The 20,230-nt window shown below is 37.3% G+C and overlaps 1 protein-coding gene across 1 annotated transcript in view; it reads left to right on the forward strand.

Annotated features, from left to right (window-relative positions):
• Positions 1-17,512, forward strand: part of RPGRIP1L (RPGRIP1 like) — a 96,705-nt gene extending 79,193 nt beyond the window's left edge. The window contains exons 24-26 of the mRNA XM_041768097.1: positions 6,795-6,879; positions 12,501-12,634; positions 14,385-17,512. Of these exons, the coding sequence (XP_041624031.1) occupies positions 6,795-6,879; positions 12,501-12,634; positions 14,385-14,527 (362 nt within the window). The 3' untranslated portion in view covers positions 14,528-17,512. The remainder of the gene's footprint in view (positions 1-6,794; positions 6,880-12,500; positions 12,635-14,384) is intronic.
• The last annotated feature ends 2,718 nt before the right edge of the window (positions 17,513-20,230 follow it).

Here is a 20,230-nt window from a genome sequence, read left to right on the forward strand (position 1 = left end):
TTGTCTTATCTGTGAAGGTAACTGCAGGAACAGGGAAAAAGTATAATTCTCTAATGTTCACATAAAGTCATGGAAGTATCATCAGAATGGATTAATAAAAGTCAAACCTATAGCATAAGGATTAAAAAAATTTTTTAAGATTTTATTTATTTATTCATGAGAGACACAGAAAGAGAGGCAGAGACACAGGCAGAGGGAGAAGCAGGCTCTGTGCAAGGAGCCCAATGCAAGGACTCAATTCCAGGAATTCAGAATCACACCCTGAGTCAAAGGCAGACGCTCACCCGCTGAGCCATCCAGGCATCCCAGGATTAAGAAATTAAATTTGAAGTAATACTAAAGAGAAAAAAAACAATCTCTCTAGATGTTCCTGCTATATTATAGTATCAACAGAAAGTAATACTAAAGAGAAAAAGAAACAGTATCTCTAGATGTTCCTTCTATATTATAGTATCAGCAGAAAAATGTCACCTCAGTTGCCAATTGAATTGAATCAAAAAGTATGGTATTTCATGGGGGGAAAAGTACTAGCTTTTTAATCATATGATTCAAACAATTTAATGACCTAATTTTTTCTATCTTTCTGATCAATGTTATCAGATGGATGTTTTTACAATATATGTGTACATCTCTCCTAGTGTCTATATGTTCAGGATTTTAATTGAGTGAGATAAATTCTTAGAATACCTTTTCATGGTTTAGCCCACACATGCACTGATAACTGGAGGCAGGTTTCCTCTTTGAGAGCTTTCTCTATCAGCTAGTTGACATCTAAGTCGGACCCAACTGGTACCCTGTAAATTCTTCAATCAGCCAACTTTAAGATGTTTTTAAAAATGGTATATATCAATGTATAATTAAAGAGGAGTAAAAATAGCATATCAATCTGACATGACCCTATGTTAAAACTGCTTCCTAAGTTCTAAAGCCCTATATTAAAACATAAAGATGGAGTGTTGCATTTCCTTTAGCCAAAACAGGCCATCTTATGCTACTTGAACACTGATATTTTTTCTCACCAGTTTTATAAATTGTATTTTAATCAACATGTGTAATTGTGCTATTGATTTTATGTATACCATGCTACTGATTGATCATACAGTAAGATTACAAATGTTCATGGTTACTTGTGTGTGTATGTACATGTGTAGGCACATGTGCACACACCTGCTATTTTTGGAATTGTGGTCCAAAAATTAAGACAATAATCGTGAGTATCCAGAAATCTGTTTCTGGAAAGAAATACAGTCTTCCCTGTATCCACAATTCTTATTAATTATGTGGGTAAGATGTTTAGATTTCATGGTATCCTATTTTCTTATCTGTTGAATAAGGTACTTTCTTATTAGATCCCTTCCAGCTCAAATTCTATAATTCTATAATGACAGATAGGTTGAGAAATCATATGGGAAATAAATAGTGTGGTCAGAACAAGAATCTGATTCTTCCTTCCTTTCACTGACTTGATATAACAAATATTTCCAAAAATACATTCTCAAGCTTCCTAGAGATCTTTTACCTGCAAAGTTTCAGAAAAGTAAACCATAGCAAAATATTATTAGTATTGAAAGAACTGATTAGACAGCTAATTATAATGAAAATACCACACCCCAAGAAAAGAGACAAACTCTTCTGGCTTTTGTATTATTCTTTTTAAAGGTCGGCAGTAGAATGTTTGGTTGGACTGACAACAAAATTGCTTTTTAGAAATTGTACATTGAGAAATTTGGCCCGCTGCACAACAGATTGTTTTTATTTGCTTAAGAAGCAATGCAAATCATTCTGGGGATGCAACCTGTTAGCACATGCTCAAGTGTCCTGAATTTTGTAACGTTCTCACATGTAACCAAGGACTTTGGGGGCTTTTTTGTTAGTTGGTTGGCATTGGCTCAGGTATATTTTTTCCTTTTACTACAAGATAATCTACTATCTAATTGGTATTTTAACAATTGCTTATGGCTGTAATGAATAATTGTTCATCTGAATGCAACAAGAAAACCAATAATTTATTAGAAATAAATTCTGTAGAAGTGTTTACTATACCTTTTTTCAACTTCTCTCCCTACCTATTGGAATTTGACTGTAAGTATTTTAAAGGCTAAATGAAAAGAATTGTAAGGATATTTAAATCCTCTCCTGGTGGGAGGGGAGAGAAATGTATTTTGTGCTTCCGAGCAAAATAATGTTTTTTACCTACTATATAAAAAAAAATGTAATCTTAGGTCATCAGCAAATTTGAGAAATAATATTAACCTCGTAAGAGGCTTTATTTTATTTTTCACTTAATTATGACATAGTGAAAATGTTTATTTTTAAATTATTGTATTTGTATCACCTTCAGTACAGGGGAATCTCCTTGAACCTCTGGTTAATAAGTAACTATCTCATCTAATTATTGTAATGATTTGCCATTCACTTGTGACGTGATGTAAAAGGTCAATATAATGTAGACTTACATCTTCCAAATCTTATTAAATGTTAATGAAAGTAATTTTATTTCCAAACTGACTTTTTAATTCTGATGGAAAATCTAAAGGACAATTAGTACATGCTATTTCCTGTTTGAACACCATACCAGTTGAGAGGTTGACTGAACCTCACAATGATTTTTACCCTGCATTATGGCTTGAATCTTTTCAAAAGGGATTTGTCTCATGAGACCTAAATTAGGTACATAAAATGAGAGGTTTATTATAGTGATCCCCAGAATTATTTATAACCTGATTCGGTCTTTATTAAGAGGTGCTAATACCACTTTCACTTACACAAAAAATATATCTAACGCTAGGAAAAAACAAAGTTGAATTCACTTGCTAGACATTTGTAGCATGAACAAAACATTTGTGTTTTATTGGGCCTGAAAATTTTGCTCAGAGAATGCTGAGAAAGCAAGAAAATAGTTTGGAAAAAATAAGATTAATGGTAGGTCTGAAGAATGTTGTCTGGGCTGAATAAAACCTAGGGAATTGACAGTGGGAAGAAAAAAGATTAATGAAATCGTCCAAAGTTTTTATGAGACTTATATGGATCTGGGTCCTTAGTCACTAAGCACTGAGCAGAGACTATGTTTTGGAACAATTAAAATTTAATTCAGAAGATAAAAACAGAATTTACATTTTGTCTCTAATAAGAGAAATTTGACAAAGATAAGGATTAGGGGAATGATAACACTCTGACACAAAAAGTCTTCTGAGATTCAAGTTTATCAACCCTCTGTAATTAAGACATCTGCATTTCTGCCAAATGACACTGATAAAAAAAAATGTAAAGATTTTTCCAACCTGCAGAAGTGAAGGATAGATTTTTAATGGTAGGCAATTCAAGATCAGCTCAAGTTTTTGGACTACTGTCTTGTACCTTTTTTGAGACCTATGCTTTCAATAAGTTTATGTCAAAATCTAGCAAGTCCTAAATAAATGTGATTCTAATGAGTATAAAAGTTAAATAACTTAATTTTTAGAGAATTCTGATACTTTTCAATCAACAGAATTGCTTTTTTAAAGATCTATTTGAAGTTTTGAAACTGTAGAATTTTTTTTTTAATTGTCTAGTTCCAGAACACCAAATGGTTATCTTTAGGACCCTGGTGTAGAGGTGGCCACAGTGTCTCAATTCCCTACATGTTCAACACAAAAGTTTCACTGGTTGCTGATCCCACTCAAAAAATAGGCAAAGGGATGTTGAGCTACACAGTGGTTCTCAATGTGTGACATCCTGACCAGCAGCAGCTGTGAAGATAAAATGCAGATTCTCAGGCCCTGAGCCAGGCCTGCTGGATTAGAAACTTCAAGGTGAGGTCATTAATCTGCATTCTAACCAGCCCGCCCAGGGATGCAGCCATACACTAAAGGTGAAGAATAACTGATCTAGATTAAGACACCCATATTCTAGGCATTGTTTGTGCCAAGCAGAAGAGCTGGACTTCACATTTGGTATACCTTCAGAGAAGTAAGCTAATGGATAGGGAGCTTGAGCTTTTTCAGAAAGGAATTTTTTAAAAGTGTTCAACCGAAGAGAGTTGTTTAAGACACCTGGAGCAGCTGCACCTAAGCAATATCCCTTTGTGAAAGAGTGAAAGGAGGATCAGGTGGCTTCCCTTGATTCAGGTACAGAATTCTCTCTCACACTCAGGTCTGTGCTGACCACATGGTTGCAGCTTAAACAGTAGAAAAAGTTTCAGCTTCATATGGAAGGAGAAGTTCTAGCATGGAGGTTAAGAAGACAGGCTCTGGAGGCAGACTTTGCTGGATCCAAATTCTGGTTCTGCCACTTTCTAACTAAATAAGCTTGGACAAATTACTTACCTCCTCTGGGTCTATTTAATCATTTGTCAAATATGGAACAGCATGGTTCTTAACACATGCAATTGCCATAAGAAAAGTATTGCGTGTAGTACTTAGTACATAAATACCAATTGATAAATGATGGCTGTCACTATTTGTGTCATTGTTAAGATAATAGGAAATACAGAGTGCTGGCCAACTGGATGAAGCAGAAGCAGAAGGTGTCCCAACTATATCTTTCTTTTTTCTTTTTAACCAATTTCAATGATAAAAAAAAAAAAAAGTTAAACAGAATTGCATAAGGTATAGCAACTCTACTTCTGGAAACCTACCCAAAAGAATTGAAAGCAAGCACTCTGACAGATGTTTGGATACCTATGTTCATAGCAGCATTATTTACAGTAGCCAAAAGGTAGGAACAATCCAAATATCCATCAACAAACAAATGGGTAAACAAAATCTTTGTATCAAAATGGAACATTATTCAGTCTTAAAAAGGAGTGAAATTTCAGTTACATGCCATGTGGGTGAACTTTAAAAAGCATTATGCTAAGTGAATTAAGCCAGACACAAAAGGACAAATATTGCATGGTTACACTTAGTTAGAGGTACCTAGAATAGTCCAGTTCATAGAGACAGAAAGTAGGATAGAGGTCACCAGGGACTGGGGGGAGGCAGAAAGGGGGAGATACTATTATCAGTTTGGGATGATGAGAATGTTCTGGAGATGGATGCTCATGATGGTTGTACAACAGTGTGAATATACTTTTTGTCATTGTATGTGTGCTTAAAAATGATTTAAATGATCAATTTTATGTTACTTGTATTTTACCACATTAAAAATTTTATTTCAAGCTATTGAGGTAACGTTATCAGAACTGGCCTAGTTTAATTGAAAAATTCTAGACTTTGGATTCAGTCCCATTGGCTTGGTGTACTGGTGGCCAAAATGAGGTCCAGTCTTCCAGCATTAGTAGAACTCACCTCTTATTTTTTTTTTTGAACTCACCTCTTAGTAAGCCTTTTTAGCATTGATAAGCAAGGCACTATACTGATAAAATACTCTGAACCCTCTTTTTTGATTCCTATAAATCTCAGAAACCTGTATCATTAGCCACATTTACTGATATTGCATCATGCAAACAGCAACAAGCTAAGAGCCACTATTTGACCTTGGTTCTCACTTCTCTTAAACCCTTAACCCATCCCTACACAGACACATATGTGTCTCCCACACTGTGTTCCCAATTCAGTGCCCAGCACGTCAAATGATTAAATGAATTTGTATTATCATAATTTGAGACTGGACTAAAATTGTCCAGGGGAACATTCTCAAGATGAAAAGTGTTCCCAGGGGAGTCTGGCTTTGGAATTGTCATGGTATCCTTCACCCTGTGTGTACTTTTGATCAAGGATAGTCTCTAAATTGAGATCTGGACACAGGAGGCATTTTACCTCCAAAATGTCTTCAGAAGCTAAGACATGCTGAATGGCTGCCGAGCTGAGAAAAAATAACCAGGTTGAAAATTGGTGTTCGCACTCTGAGATGCCATTTTCCTAAAGTGCAGGCACTTATTCACGGCTTCAGGTGTTCACCACTTTCTTCCTGATGGAACTTTAGATCAGTTATTTCATATCCTATTTCAGCCAAGTAAAGTCTGGCCACATTCCTGCATGCCAACATGCATGCTCTTTTTTTTCTTTTTTAGATTTATTTATTTAGAGCATGTGGGGGGGGGGGGGGCAGAGGAGAGAGAGAGAGAGAGAATCCCCAAGCAGACTCCCCATTGAGTGTGGAGCATGACCCAGGGCTTTATTCCAAGACCCTGGGATCATGATCTGAGCCCAAACCAAGGGTTGGATGATTAACCAACTGAGCCACCCCAGCCCCCCCTCCCACCCCCCCACCCCCGCACGCACCATTAAAAATCAAAGACAAACTTCATACCCTTAAGGCCTCTTTCTCCCTTCCCTACATTTCTCTTCCCTTACCGCCCCCACCCGAACACCAGCAAACATCAGCCTATGGATTTCCTCAACCCAATACACTAGATGCCTCTTTTATTGCATGTTGTGGCAGGAGAGAAGGATTAAATTACTGAGGCTGTCAGGAAGGACAAGCTCTCTGCCATACATTATCATTATCACTCGCTTCTTGGGCAAGAGAAAATGCAGTAAATCCCTCAAATACAAAGCAATAAAGACTGCTGGCTTTTACTGTCATGACTGCCAGTGCCATTAACAGGCAGTGACAGCGATGTGGCACTCTTAGATGTCGCTTGTATCTTTTCTGACAGTGTGCACATAAACCTGCCAGTGACATGACATTAGATCACATGACTATTCAGATTTGATTCTGGTTTCCAGAGCTGCTTTCTTTTCCCAGGCATACAAGTGAGGTGGCATGACTTGTGTCTCTAAAAACAGGTATTTGTACAAATACAGAATGGTACTAATGTAGCATACTCTTGACTGACTTTTTCTGTGGATTTTTTTTTGGGGGGGGTATAGTGATCTACGTGGATAAAGAAAACAACCAAGCAAAGAGAGACATCTTAAAAGCTATACTACTGAAACAAGAGATGCCTAATAGAAGGTACATTTAACCATTCTAAATTATCTGATGGTTTATATAAAATAAATCTCTGTAGCATGGTGTGGTGAAAGAAAGCTCAAGATGAAGAATCAGAACACCTGACTCACCCTGTGCCCTCAAATGAGTCTGTTTCCTCTCTGTCAGTTTCCTCCTAGAAATAAAGTAGTCCTGCATAACTATAAAGAGTAACTATAAAGATCCCACGGTGCTTGCAAACCAAGACACCATACGGTGTATATCCAATATCCCATTACTGTTCAAGTATAACTATAAATAACATAACATGATTGCAAGGAGGGTGTACTCTCCAGCCAAATGGCTTGAATATAAATTCTTGTTCCATCACTTACTAGCTTTTTGACCTTAGACAACCACCCTCTGCCTCATTTTCTTCATCTGTGAAATGGTGATGATATTATATAGGATTGTTGTGAGGATTCAATGAGATAATATATGTGGAATGGCTAGAATTGTACCTGGCACAGAGCGCACAGTCAGTGTTCATTTGTCATTGATGTAAGTAGTAGTAATGTCAATATTATTACTTATAATAGCTCATCAGCCTTCCAGACTAATTTTACCTTACTCTCGTTGTTTAATTATATATCATTTCATGTGATTTTTTTAATGCCTTTGATTTTCAAATTTGAACAGAAGACTTTGCGATTCTCGTTCAGTAGAGAAAGTATACCCTTTTAAAGAAGGAAAAACCAAAAAAAAAAAAAAAAAAAGAAGGAAAAACCCTGATCTTAGTAATTTCTTGTTTTGTGTGTGCTCCCATGTGTACAGTTTGAGGAGTTATGTAAGGTGCTGCCCGTCAGCCCCATTTGCTGGCTCTCCTCCCTTGGCTGGAGTGGGCCCTTTATCTCTCTGTTGTCATCTTCTCCTTGCCCTTGTGGCCCTTACATGACACACTTAGTGCCTCAGAGTTCATTCCTGCACACCTTAGGGATTCAAGTTCTCCCCTCTTCTAGAGGGCATGAAGTGAAGGTTAAAGACATTCTTTTTCTTTTTCTTTTTAAGATTTTATTTTTAAGTAACCTCTACACCCAGCATGAGGCTCAAACTCACAACTCTGAGATCAAGAGTCACACGCTCCACTGATCGAGCCAGCCAGGCGCCCCAAGACATTCTGTTTTTCAAAAGAGCTTCCTAACTAGCATTTGATCTTCTTTTTCAAAAAAGGAGACTGGAATTCTTAGCTATTAGGATCTGATAGCAGCTTTTTCATTAACTCCTTGAAGTACATATATCAGTTCTTTGGATCTCAGTTCTGAAGAAGGGGTGCCAAAAGCTCTTGTTAATTAACCTGAAGTTCTGTTTTTCCCAGCATGGTAGATAATCATTCAAGTTTTACTTATTTACTTTGTACACTTGAGCTTCTTTCAAGGCCCCCTCAGATACCATCAGTGTTCCAGGGTTAGCCCAGGTCACAATGATTACACAGCCCTGCCATGTCATCTGCCGCTCTGTGGTCCACAGGCAGACCATTACTGTCCAGGACTGAGCTCTCTTCCCATGAACAAGCCCTGGGCTCCACTTCCCATCTTTTCAGTCTTATTTGTCTACCTCTGTGTTCACTTTGTTTTTGGAACGTTAGAACCTATTATAAGTAGAACTCCTTATCAGGGAGAGCAATTTTGTTTCCTCAAAAGTATGTATTTTTAAAAAGACAGATTCAGCTTTAAGTGTAGACCTGCCTTTCCTCAGACGACCTTCTCACTTGTACCAAAATGGTTTTAAAAACTTCTTTAAATGTCCACAATAAATGTGATGACTTCCGGGATCCCTGGGTGGCGCAGCGGTTTGGCGCCTGCCTTTGGCCCAGGGCGCGATCTTGGAAACCCGGGATCGAATCCCACATCGGGCTCCCGGTGCATGGAGCCTGCTTCTCCCTCTGCCTCTCTCTCTCTCTCTCTCTCTCTCTCTCTCTCTCTCTCTGTGACTATCATAAATAAATTTTAAAAATTTAAAAAAAAATGTGATGACTTCCACTGACCCATCCTTGTTTCTCTAAAAATCTCTATAAACACCCCTAGAGACCCAAGTGTTCACATCATCTTGAGAAAAACCAAGAGAGGCACTGTGGGTGCAAGGTGACAATGCAGAGGGTGGGGGTGAGTAAATCCCTGGGGCACTACTGTGCGAGCCTCTGACCAGCACAGCAGATGAGGGCCATACTCACTTTTTTCCCCTCACAGTATCATTTTCTTCAGGACAAAGAGGGATTTTATGTTTATATGTCTCCACAGCCAAAAGACAGTTGTTATTCCAGTGAATATTCTCACCTTTTGCAAATACTTACAGGTCTCATTACTTCACATTGTTTAAAGTACCTGCTAGCTTATAAGAATTCAGTTTTTCAGGCAGTAACCCTCTTGAATATCGGAGATACCTTACAAAGCCACAGTTAGAGAAGTTCGGCCAGTCTTCCTGACATACATAAATTTATGTACATTGTATAATGAATTATGTACACCACCTTCACACTCTGCCCCCTGCTATATTTGGAAGTACGTAAGTGTCACTTTCAAAGGGAGGTAACATGTTGAAGTGAGATTTTAAAAATTATTTGAAGTCATCATTTTGACACTGACTTAAGGTTCTTTTTTTGGTTTCTTCTCTTTAACATGTTCTGTTGAGCAGATCCAGCATAACCATCAGCATTCCAGTCTGTAAATCTCACAGGGTAACCCTTAGGCTCTTCTATGCCATTTTATATGAAAAGGAATTATTTCGAAATGAGGAAAGAGTCAAAATTGTTAAACAATTTAAGGAGTTTTAGTGCTTTCTGATTTCCTAAATAACAGCAAGTGACATTTGAAGTCTAAATCTTGATGCCCAGCCCAGGGCCTGCCTCCTCCAGTAGACCTTCTTCAAATGAGCCAACCTTAAATAGATAGCATCGTCCATTTTGCAGTTCATGTAGTAATTCAACAAATATTTATGATCCCCTGTATAAGTATTGGGAGCTAAATGCTGGACAAGGTGGAGTCACATTACAGAGTGTATGTCCCACGGAGGATGGTAGACAGCAAGTGAACAAATAAACCAATTACATATTACAGTAAGTACTAAGAGAACATTAAAAGTTGCTAAGCTGGAGAATAACAGTGACAGCACACCTAAGGAGGTGATGGTAAGCTGGATAGGATAGTGAGGGATGAGAGGACCCAGTCAGGTCGTGAACAGTGCAAGGAAGGTCACTGCAGGCAGAGGGAACTGTGGGCCTGCAGGAAGACATAGATTTCTGTGTCTGGGACCTGACAGAGGAGGTTAGCAAGGCAGATCTCACTAAGGGGAGAGTTCTGCAGGAGGGAGAAGGGATGCACTTCCCTTTCCACCTCCCTATGGGTATTTGGCATCTACTTGCTTGTTTAGTGTCCTAAAGAGGCTTTCCGTCCAGTCTGAGGACCAGGACAGGCACGTAGGTAACTTACTATCCCCTCCTTAGGTGCACTATGGCTGTTAATTTCCAGTTTAGGAACTTTTAACTTTCTCTTAGTACTTATTGTAATATGTAATTGCTTTATTTGTTCACTTGTTGTCTACCATCCTCCATGGGACATAAACTCTGTAATGTGACTCCACCTCTTTGTTTGGCAGGCTTAACAGGAAGACATAAAATGTGTCTTACATCTTATGTGCAGGGTAGCCTAAGGAAATTGTAGCTTTTTAATTAATTCTAGAGTACCCTCTTCCCTTTTTCGCTTAACTTCATAGTTTCTTAATTTCATACTTGACATCTCATTTTGCTCTCTATGGAATTTAAAGCTAGCAATAGTGAATTTTGGTTTCTAGCCTTTCCCTGACATTTGGAACGATTTTTTTTTTCCTTTTTTGTCTCAGAATTCTCATATATTCAGCAGAGGTAATGGTCTGCATTTGTAAAGTGGTAGAGATATGATCCTTAAATATGAGACATTATAGGAGGATAACGCTTAACAATATTAGTACAATCTGCATAGCCTCTATCTTTTCTGGAAGTCTTGTGGATGTAAAATGTGCATCAGATATCACTTGTAATTCCTTCTCTTCCACTCATAATCATTTTAGGACAATTACTTTCATCATCATTCTTCTTGTTTAACTGACTGATACAGTCATTGTATAATTTGGCAATCTCAATTTTCAATTGAAACAAACCTTCCCTATGTCTTCTTTTTCTCTTCCATTAGAAATATAGAAGCTTAAGCAGCTCTACCTAGATTAAAAATAAGAATAATAAAAGAGCAAACATTTTCTCAGTTCTTACCATGCTCTAGGCACTGTTTACATGTATCATCTCATTTGATCCTCACAAGAGCCTTTGAGATAGGTATTCCCCTTCCCATTCTACAGATAAGATCAGAGAGGTTTAGTAATGTGTCTAACATCACACAGATCATAGTAGGAGAGCAGACATTTTAACTCACAATGGATGCCCTTTAACCATTCTATCTTAATCCCTTTGTTTTATGCATCATATAAAATACTCATCCACTTACAGACCAGGATCTGTACTCTTAATAAGTATTGTGTGAATAGGGGCTACCTTGTGTTTGAATGGAAGGGATTTCTATTTTATAATAAAAATTTTTGCTGGCTAAAAACAGGGACTTAGTAAAGGAATGAAATGTCAAATACTCACTTTCAGCAAATTAGTTAAAAATACTATCATGTTTACCTATAAGTGTTTGGAAAGGATTTTATTTGAGTGTATTGTTCAAGGCATGATTTCTCAGAGACTTAGATTTTCATGTAAAAATGTAATCTGAAAAAAAAAAGAAAGAAAAAATGTAATCTGAGAAACAAGTTTCTTATTTTGTTTCTGATTTAGGATGGCTATGTTTTGAAAATGGTTAAAATGGTAGTTTACAAGCATCCATGGTTTAAGCTATGCTGCCAAGACATATCAAAAGAGTACTTAACTGTAAATTCCTGTCATTTGGTCAATCCAAGTGTGTTTGGCCTCAACACAAGCCACTAATTCAAATCAGTTACATCAGAACCCTACAATTATGTGTCTAAAAGTAAAATAAAACTTGGATGCTAGGACTGTAAGTTAAAAGATTGCTGAAGTAGTACAAACATTTCATGTAGCTGTTGGGCAGAGCTACAACATTTACCTAACATGACTCAGAATGTTACCCAGGAAACAAAGTCCCTGCATTTCATAGAACACAGAGAGTTGGATTAGATAAATTTCTTGGTAGCCACTCTGAAGTTGTACATTTCTGCAGAAAATGTTGCATTTCTTTTGAAATTAGCGCCCTGATCTCCGTGGTCTTTATTCACTTGATCCTTTTAGCCTTAAAAGTAGATATGTCACAATACGATCAGATAGTGTATATTAGAGAGAACATCTGGTTCTTCTCTTTGCCTAGTAATTTCCTCAGATTCTAGAGTTAAACGTTAATCAGTGCTTAGAAAAGTGGATTTATGTTCATTTGAAGGCTGGGCATGCTATAATAATTCTAGTAGTTCGTGCTATAACTTATCTAACCTCATGTAATTTGCTTTTTATTGGAATAATTGGAAACTTCGAGATTTCATACTTACTGATAAAACCCCATTTGGGAGTTGAGTTTCATGGTGATTTTTTCCTCATTTGTGGGGATTTTGTTTTTTTCTCCTCTCAGTGTTCGCTTCACGGTGGTCAGTGACCCTCCAGAGGATGAACAGGATCTGGAGTGCGAGGACATTGGCATTGCTAACATTGATCTCGCTGACATGTTTCGGGAAGGGAGAGACATCATCGAGCAAAATATCGAAGGTATGGGTGGGAGTATTGCTCAATTTGTACAACAATTGCTGAAATCCAAATTCTTTATTAAATTTAGCTGGCTGCAGGGACATTGAGTCACACATTGGTTGAATCCTTTGCAACTCAAGCTGACTTTTCTTTGAGGCTGGAAGCTTTTCCCTACATCATTCCTTGCCCTCCTCCTCTGCCTTCCTTTTAGTCAACAGAAATTTTAAAATAATTAATTGCACTTCACAAGGAACTATTCATTTTGTTAGTATTGAGGGTGAGTATATGACAAAAATGCGGCCATTGGATTTTTTTAATGTTGTTTATGGAAGCTTCATGCTGTCAAGACTTATTTCAGCCAAAGCATGTTATTCTGAGTCATCATTATAATGTCTTTTGTAAGGCTTCTCTCTAATTCAGTGTTACAATTCAGTGATATAGCTACTGCAAATAACTCCAAGTTGTAATGGTCACTTATTTCCTCGCAGGATTCAGAGAGGAATAAAGGATTCCTGACAAAATGTACTCTCCTGAATTCTCACCTCAAAGGCATGAGTCCCATCAGTGCTTAATTACTACCCTCTATATTTTCATGTAACATATTTAGAACATGCTGAAGGAATTGTGCTTTATGATTCAGACGTTTAAAACTCATAATGAGGATGACCAGGGCTCTACACAGTAAATGGACAAATGAGGCTGAGTCTTACTCCCATTTGTTAAGTTGGCAGAGCCATCTCTGGAAAACTGTACATGGCTTGTTTACTCATTTATTCATGCATTAAATGAACACTTATTTGAGCACCTCTTAAGTGCCAGACACCGTTACCCCAGAGTTCAGCTGTGGTTCACATGTCAAGCTGCCTGTCTTGAGTGTGTGCTGCATGCTCAGAAGTCAACATTAAGCTGATAATTAACCAAATTGGAAACCTATCCTAGGAATCTTTATGAACTATACATATCTAACTACATGACAGTTTGTCACAACTTTGTTTGGCACAGAAAAAGAAGATGAGAGGATTACAATATTAACCTAAACTGTCTGAAAGACAACCAGAACCAAAAGAGGCTGAGAAAAGCAATGAAAATTATCTATGCTTTATATCCTTAATCTTCTCTCCAGACAGTTCTGTTTAGCAGTCCATCTTCTCATTCTGAGAGTCCACGCATGACCACTCTAATCTGACACAGATAGCCACTCTGGCCATGTTTTAAGTGAGAGTCAAAAAATTAAACACTCAGGGGTCAGGTCAGGATTTTAATGTTGTGTTCTGTGCCAGACACAGCAGTAGGGAGTCCCAAAGAAGAGATGTAAGTAAATCAGGGGATGAGGTGGGGACCGCTTGTGGACATGACCTCCTTTCCTGCTCAGATCTCCACCTAAGTCTTTGTATTCCAAGTTTTGTTTAAAGGTTCCCTTAAAAAAATTTTTGGAACTGTCATATCATGATCCCTTTTAGGCCTTATTTCTTCTAACTTAGAACTTCTGATCTTTTGTGGAAATCGTTATCCTCCAGCCTTTCCACAAAGTAAACTTCAGGATAGATCATGAGTCTTCACTCCACAGGCAGTATGTTTGCACACATGTGATACCCCTGAAATGTGTATCTTCATATACACTTGACAAGCTGTAATTTATAGATTTCTGGGGTGCTGGTGAACTTTGGACTTTTATAGAGCTATCTCCATGTTTTCAATTCCTGTTTTATATCCTATCTGAAGAAAAATCTGTTGAATGATATTAACACTTTTCTGCCATTTTTCTCCATAGTCTTTGATGCCCGGGCAGGTGGTGGAGGTATTGGCAAGCTCAGGGTAACTGTCGAAGCGCTCCATGCCCTACGGTCTGTCTACGAGCAATATAGAGGTGACTTGGAGGCTGAAAGAAGCTGCTCCAGAGGCATCTCCTCCTGAGTAAACACTCACATGAAAGCTCTGAGATGAGATTTCTGTAATTACTCTGGTGTATATAATCTATAATTCATGGGGTGCAGGGAGGGGGAGGCCTGGGTTTGTAGTGTTCAAGTTTTGTATACTTTTCCATTTGTTTATTTTTCTATTCCCTTCTTCCCATGACTGCCACCCCTCAGGACTTAAGTTCTCCACTGTGGGCAGTACCTTCTCAATAATTTATACCTACATGATAGCATGAGAAAGTCTATTTGCATTTTCAACACTTTCTTATAAAGAACCGACATGCAATTCCCATTTTTATTTTTAATAAGCAAAAAGGATAAATCTTAGAAAACCTATGAAAAAGAAATACTTTTATGTTATCCCTAATCATCCCACTAAATGGAATGCCTATGATTAGCCTCATTAAGAGTTTTATACTGTGAAGATTTTATTAGAAGCAATATATGAAAATTACTTGGATTAATGTGTTAATCTTCCTCTTTAAAATGCTAATATCCATTTTATGCACATTAAAGCTCAGTATGCATTTTCTTTGATGCATGCAGTTTCTATCAATTAAATATAAAGAATGAGACTTGGCACCAACTTATTAAATTACTGCAAGTTTTTGGTTTCCTTTCTTAAAAATCACACTTCTTATTTGTAAGATTTTTATGGATTTGTAATGGTGATATGGGATCCAGGGACGTGTGTATATAAAGAGGAAATAGGTACATGTATGTATATACATGAAATTCATACATGTATATACACTTGAAATTCATATTTTGAAAACTTAGCTTATGACACAGAAAGAAAGTATTAAAAGTATGGCTCTAATTCTGATATGCTTAGTTAGACCTGAAAGGAATATCTTTTTTATCATTTTTTAAATTTACATCAAGCTTGTACAATGGTGGGGTGTATCTGGATAACCAGATCCTCAAAAAGCAGCTCAGAAAGTTAATTTTCTAGCTTTTACCCAATCTCACTGAAGGATTTAATTGATATTTTTAATGGAGCTGTGAATCAATGCTGCAAAGGAATTGTCTCTAGAGGTCTAGGATATAATGCATTTCATTTTTTAATTTACTTTTTTATTTGTCATTTTCTTCAAAGGATTTTTATAGGCTGTGGGTTTTCACTGTTTGCAAACAGGCTATGTTCCTTCTTAAGCATATGTAAAGTATTCAGGGAGATAAGTAATTTATTAAAATCTACCTAATTTGCCGTGATATATTAAATCTCTGCTTCAGTGATCACAGACCATTTCATTTAGAGAATTAGGCATTCCCTCTTTGTGTGATTAAAGCTCTGGAAAATGAGTTCTTTGCTCCTATTTGTGAACATTCAAAGCCTGCTAATGGCAAGAAGATGGAATAGATTATGAGACAATTCATTACAGTTCAACAGAAAAAAAAAAGCAGCTATAATGCAAAAATGCAAGTATGAATATCTGCATATAGTTTGAACCATCTGTGCTCTAATGGCTTCAATAATGACTCTCGTCTTTAGGAGACTTTGAAATGACATCCGTACAATATTAATTTGTTGATGTACATTGTGGGACCAGTAGAGTACGATCTGACCACAGAAATCTATAAATTCTGTCTCTACCATTGGGCCTCCCTGTCTGGGGCCCACCATCTCCAAGAAGAATCTTGCTCTCATCAAACTCTGCAAATCTTCATAATAACTCATTCCTCTGGAACCTTCTAGAGACCACAAACATCTGCAGACTAAACCTCTCCAATCCTAGTAAACAGCCACATGTTTGTTGTCACTTCAGCTGGCTCTGAGCTCATCTTTTTGGCCTCTCTTTCTAGCTTTCTTTGGCTTCATGCAGTTACGGTGTCATTAAGGCCCATAATATTCCCTGCAGTAATTTAAAACAGCCGGATTATACCCTGGGATTAACTGAGTGGTTTTTGAGACATTTATTGTGGTATTCTCCCAGGAGGTTTGTATTATTGTTTTAAAACGTTACATCCCAAACTAAATACCCGTTTCTGCAAGGAAAAGAACCGGATTGCGCTGACTTCTTATGATCTTTAAGTGGAGAGGGGGAGTTTTTACTAGGGAACTTCTGAGACCTCGTCAGCTGGGTGGAATGTATACCTCAGATCCGATTAGAGAACTAGCCATGTTTCCATCACATTCAAGTTTGCCATAGAGATTATTAAAGATTCCTTTTCTAGTTTTAAAATAACACACCTTCCAACTATATGAATTCTTACAAGACTCATTTTCTTAAGTAACAGAATACCCGCTGACACTTTTTGAAAGGGTAAGTGATATTGAATGCCATCATATGGATGCTTCAAGTGGGTTTCATAATATGTTGGAGAATAGTTTTTTATCCTGTCTTGTGTTGACCAGAGTTCATTGAAAAAAAGTTCACCACCTTTTGGATTACAGAGCAATGGCTCTCTCTTGGGGAGCCAAGCCTGAACTAAAGTATGGCGAGGAGTGAGGAGGCGCCAACAGTGGCCTTGCCACACAAATTCTGGAGTTTAAGCAAGGCTTTTGTGAACCTACAGCTCTTGATGTAAATGTACACAGTACACTCAGCACTTTTGGGGGATGTAATGCTTTCAGTTTGGAAATATAAATAGAGATGTGATGTGGTATGTGGGAGAGTGTATTTTACATGGTTTTTTTGCCTACTGTAGTAGAAATGTCAAATTCCCAGCCACTGTCATGAGAAGCAGTTGACAAAAATAAGTTTTATGGTTTACAGTGTGGTTTACATAGAGAACATTTCTCTTCACTCTCAATTTCAACATGTTTTCTAAATTATCATGGTTTATTGCCATTTAAGTTAAATTAGTTTTTTTAAGAATAAATAGAGAATATATTTAATCAAATAAAGAACAGCCACATTGAAATTCTGCTGTTCCTGCTGTTCATTCGTTACCACAAAACACAAATAGTTTCTATGTGTTATGAAGAAGTGTGGGCTCAGAAGTGGTCATGTGACTTGGGAGGTTCTGTGTGCACCGATGTTCCCACAATAAAACATAAATTATTTTAGTAATCTGACATCAAGAGTTGTGACAATGAAAACCACTTCTTACACATGTTCTAACAAGAATTTGATTAACATTTTTGTGGATATGGAAAATAACTTTTTTAGTCAAACTACCACTATTGCTGAATTTAGAATGATTTCCTTATTCACTAGATAGCAAAATGTGAATCATGTCTGTGAACAAATATGAGAATAAAATGCCATTTTTGTGTAGTACAAAACAACCAAGGGAGAGCTCTGGAAATATCAAATTATCGAGTGATTGACAATATCAGGATGATAATTCATCCCCAACGATGAGGGTACATTTCAATAAGTCACTCATGCCTGAAGGCCTCTGACTACCTTAACAAAGAAAAACTAAACCCATGATTTATTATAGATTGGACAACATGCCTAATTAGATCCGTGAATGGGAGCAAACAGCTTTACATCCCTTTTGTTCAGAACAAAAACAACCTTCAGGTCAACCAGAAAGCTAAAAAATATCAAAGATATAGAAACAAGTGTTTTAAAAACTGAAAATACAGAATTAGAAAACATCCCTCATTCTAATCTCTTTCATCTTGCAAGATAGATTTTTGGTTTCATTTCAAAGAGCCACCAGTGGACTGCACCTTTTAGTCTAACCTCCTGGAAAATTGAGCCCATGTTCCTGGTATTGTTAAACCTTCTATTCTTACCCTTTCATTTTTCCATATAACATTGACTCATATCTTTAAACCATGTTTCTCCTTCAGCCTTTCTGAAGTAATAGCTAGCTCTGTCAGTGTTAGAATGTAGCTTCTTTTCCATGGTGGACACCAACAGGCTTGTCTTTTGCCTTTTGCCCCTTCTCACTCTCTGTTGAGATTGACCTTTCTCATCCCTGTAACAGCATTACCCCTCTCTTCGCTGAACACCATTAGTTTTCTTTGTAAATCAAATTCACCATCTTGATCTTTCTATTTCTGCCATCTGTTTACACCTATATTCAACTGAACATTTCCTCCTGTCTGTCCTTTTACTCATTTTTAGTTAGTCAAGGCACAATTTTTTCCTTTCTCTTCCCTTGGTGCTACAACCACTCCTTTAGATACCAGCATCCATGACAGCTCTAATAGCATTCCTCAAATCTACCTTTATGTGAAGACTTTTTAAATTTGACATGACAGGGCTACTTTTAGTCAGCCATTATGAAACTGAGGAAACAGCAAGCTAATTTTTGTATCTTTGCTTTGTGTAGTGAAGTAACAGAAGCTGGAACTCAGAAAGCTCTCAGAAAACACTGTTAAGAAGCTGAAGCATAAGGATTTTTTTTTAAAGGAAATGTGTCACTAAAATCAAGCTTTATTTGGCATAAATGTATTTTGTCCCAGTTACATAGGCCATCATTAACATTAGGAGAAATTAAATAATTTTAAGAAGAAAACTGAAGAGATTGCACACAACCCAAGATGAGGGAGCCTTTTCTAACCAAGAGAGCAAAGACAACCTATAAAATGAGATAGATGTCTTATGTTAACATTGAAGCAAGTTAACAGGCAAAACAATTCAAGGTGGAAAACAAGGGACAAAGAAGGACAATTTATACTAAAAAAGAAACAAGTCAAAGATCTAATGAACTTGAACATATATACACCTAACAGTATAGCCTCAAAGTACATGATGCAACAACTTGACAGAACTTTGTACAAAATTTATTTATTTATTTATTTATTTATTTATTTATTTATTTATTTATGATTGACATAGAGAAAGAGAGGCAGAGACACAGGAGGGAGGAGGGAGAAGCAGGCTCCATGCCGGGAGCCCGAAGCGGGACTCGATCCCGGGACTCCAGGATTGCACCCTGGGCCAGAGGCAGGCGCTAAACCTCTGAGCCACCCAGGGATTCCCCTTTGTACAAAATATTATTGCCACATCTTAGTTTTACTAAGATTTTAATTCTCAGTGATCAAAACAATTTAAGTCTAGAAGATTGCTTAATAGGTTTACTAAACTCAAGCAAATATAGAATGCACATGGAGCATTGGAAAAAAAAAAAAAAAAGATCAACCATGTACTCAGCCACAAGGGAATTCTCAATTTCCAAAGAATTGAAACCTTGTAGACTTTCTCTAGGCAAAATGCGTACAACTAGAAAATAGCAAAAGATAACTACAAAATAATAACCCTATCTAAAAGCTAAAAGTATGTGTTCTGGTTCTGGGTTCTAATAGGACAAGAAATTACCCATGCCTACTACATAACTAGAAGAAAGAAAATTCTACAAATTTCACATAAACATCAGCCCAGAAGCCCACAGCACAGGAGGAGTAAGGCAAGGGTTGAACTTAAGAGAGTGTGACGGGAATCTAGTGTCAGTAGAACACATAACATCAACTCAAGTTCCCTCAAGAACAAAGACCATGCTGAATGGAAAAATGTCGAGAACAGGTATGAGGCCTGATGGGGCAGAGTTATTGGCTATTGGAGAAATGAAAGAAAGAAGGTTGGAAAGTACATAGAACCAGAGGTGGTAGCCTTGGGAAGACTAGAAGAGAGACACTTAGAAAGGGGGAGGTTCCTTGGAGACACAGTAGTGAAATGAAAAAAAGAACCAGCTGAAACTATGGACCCCAGTGGAACAAGATAGTATTAAATGGTATCATCATTAAAGAGGTCATTTATTAAAGAAACATCACTGCAGCAACAGAAGAGGATACTCT

This window comes from Vulpes lagopus, chromosome 8 (genome assembly GCF_018345385.1).
Source record: "Vulpes lagopus strain Blue_001 chromosome 8, ASM1834538v1, whole genome shotgun sequence".
NCBI lineage: Eukaryota > Metazoa > Chordata > Mammalia > Carnivora > Canidae > Vulpes > Vulpes lagopus.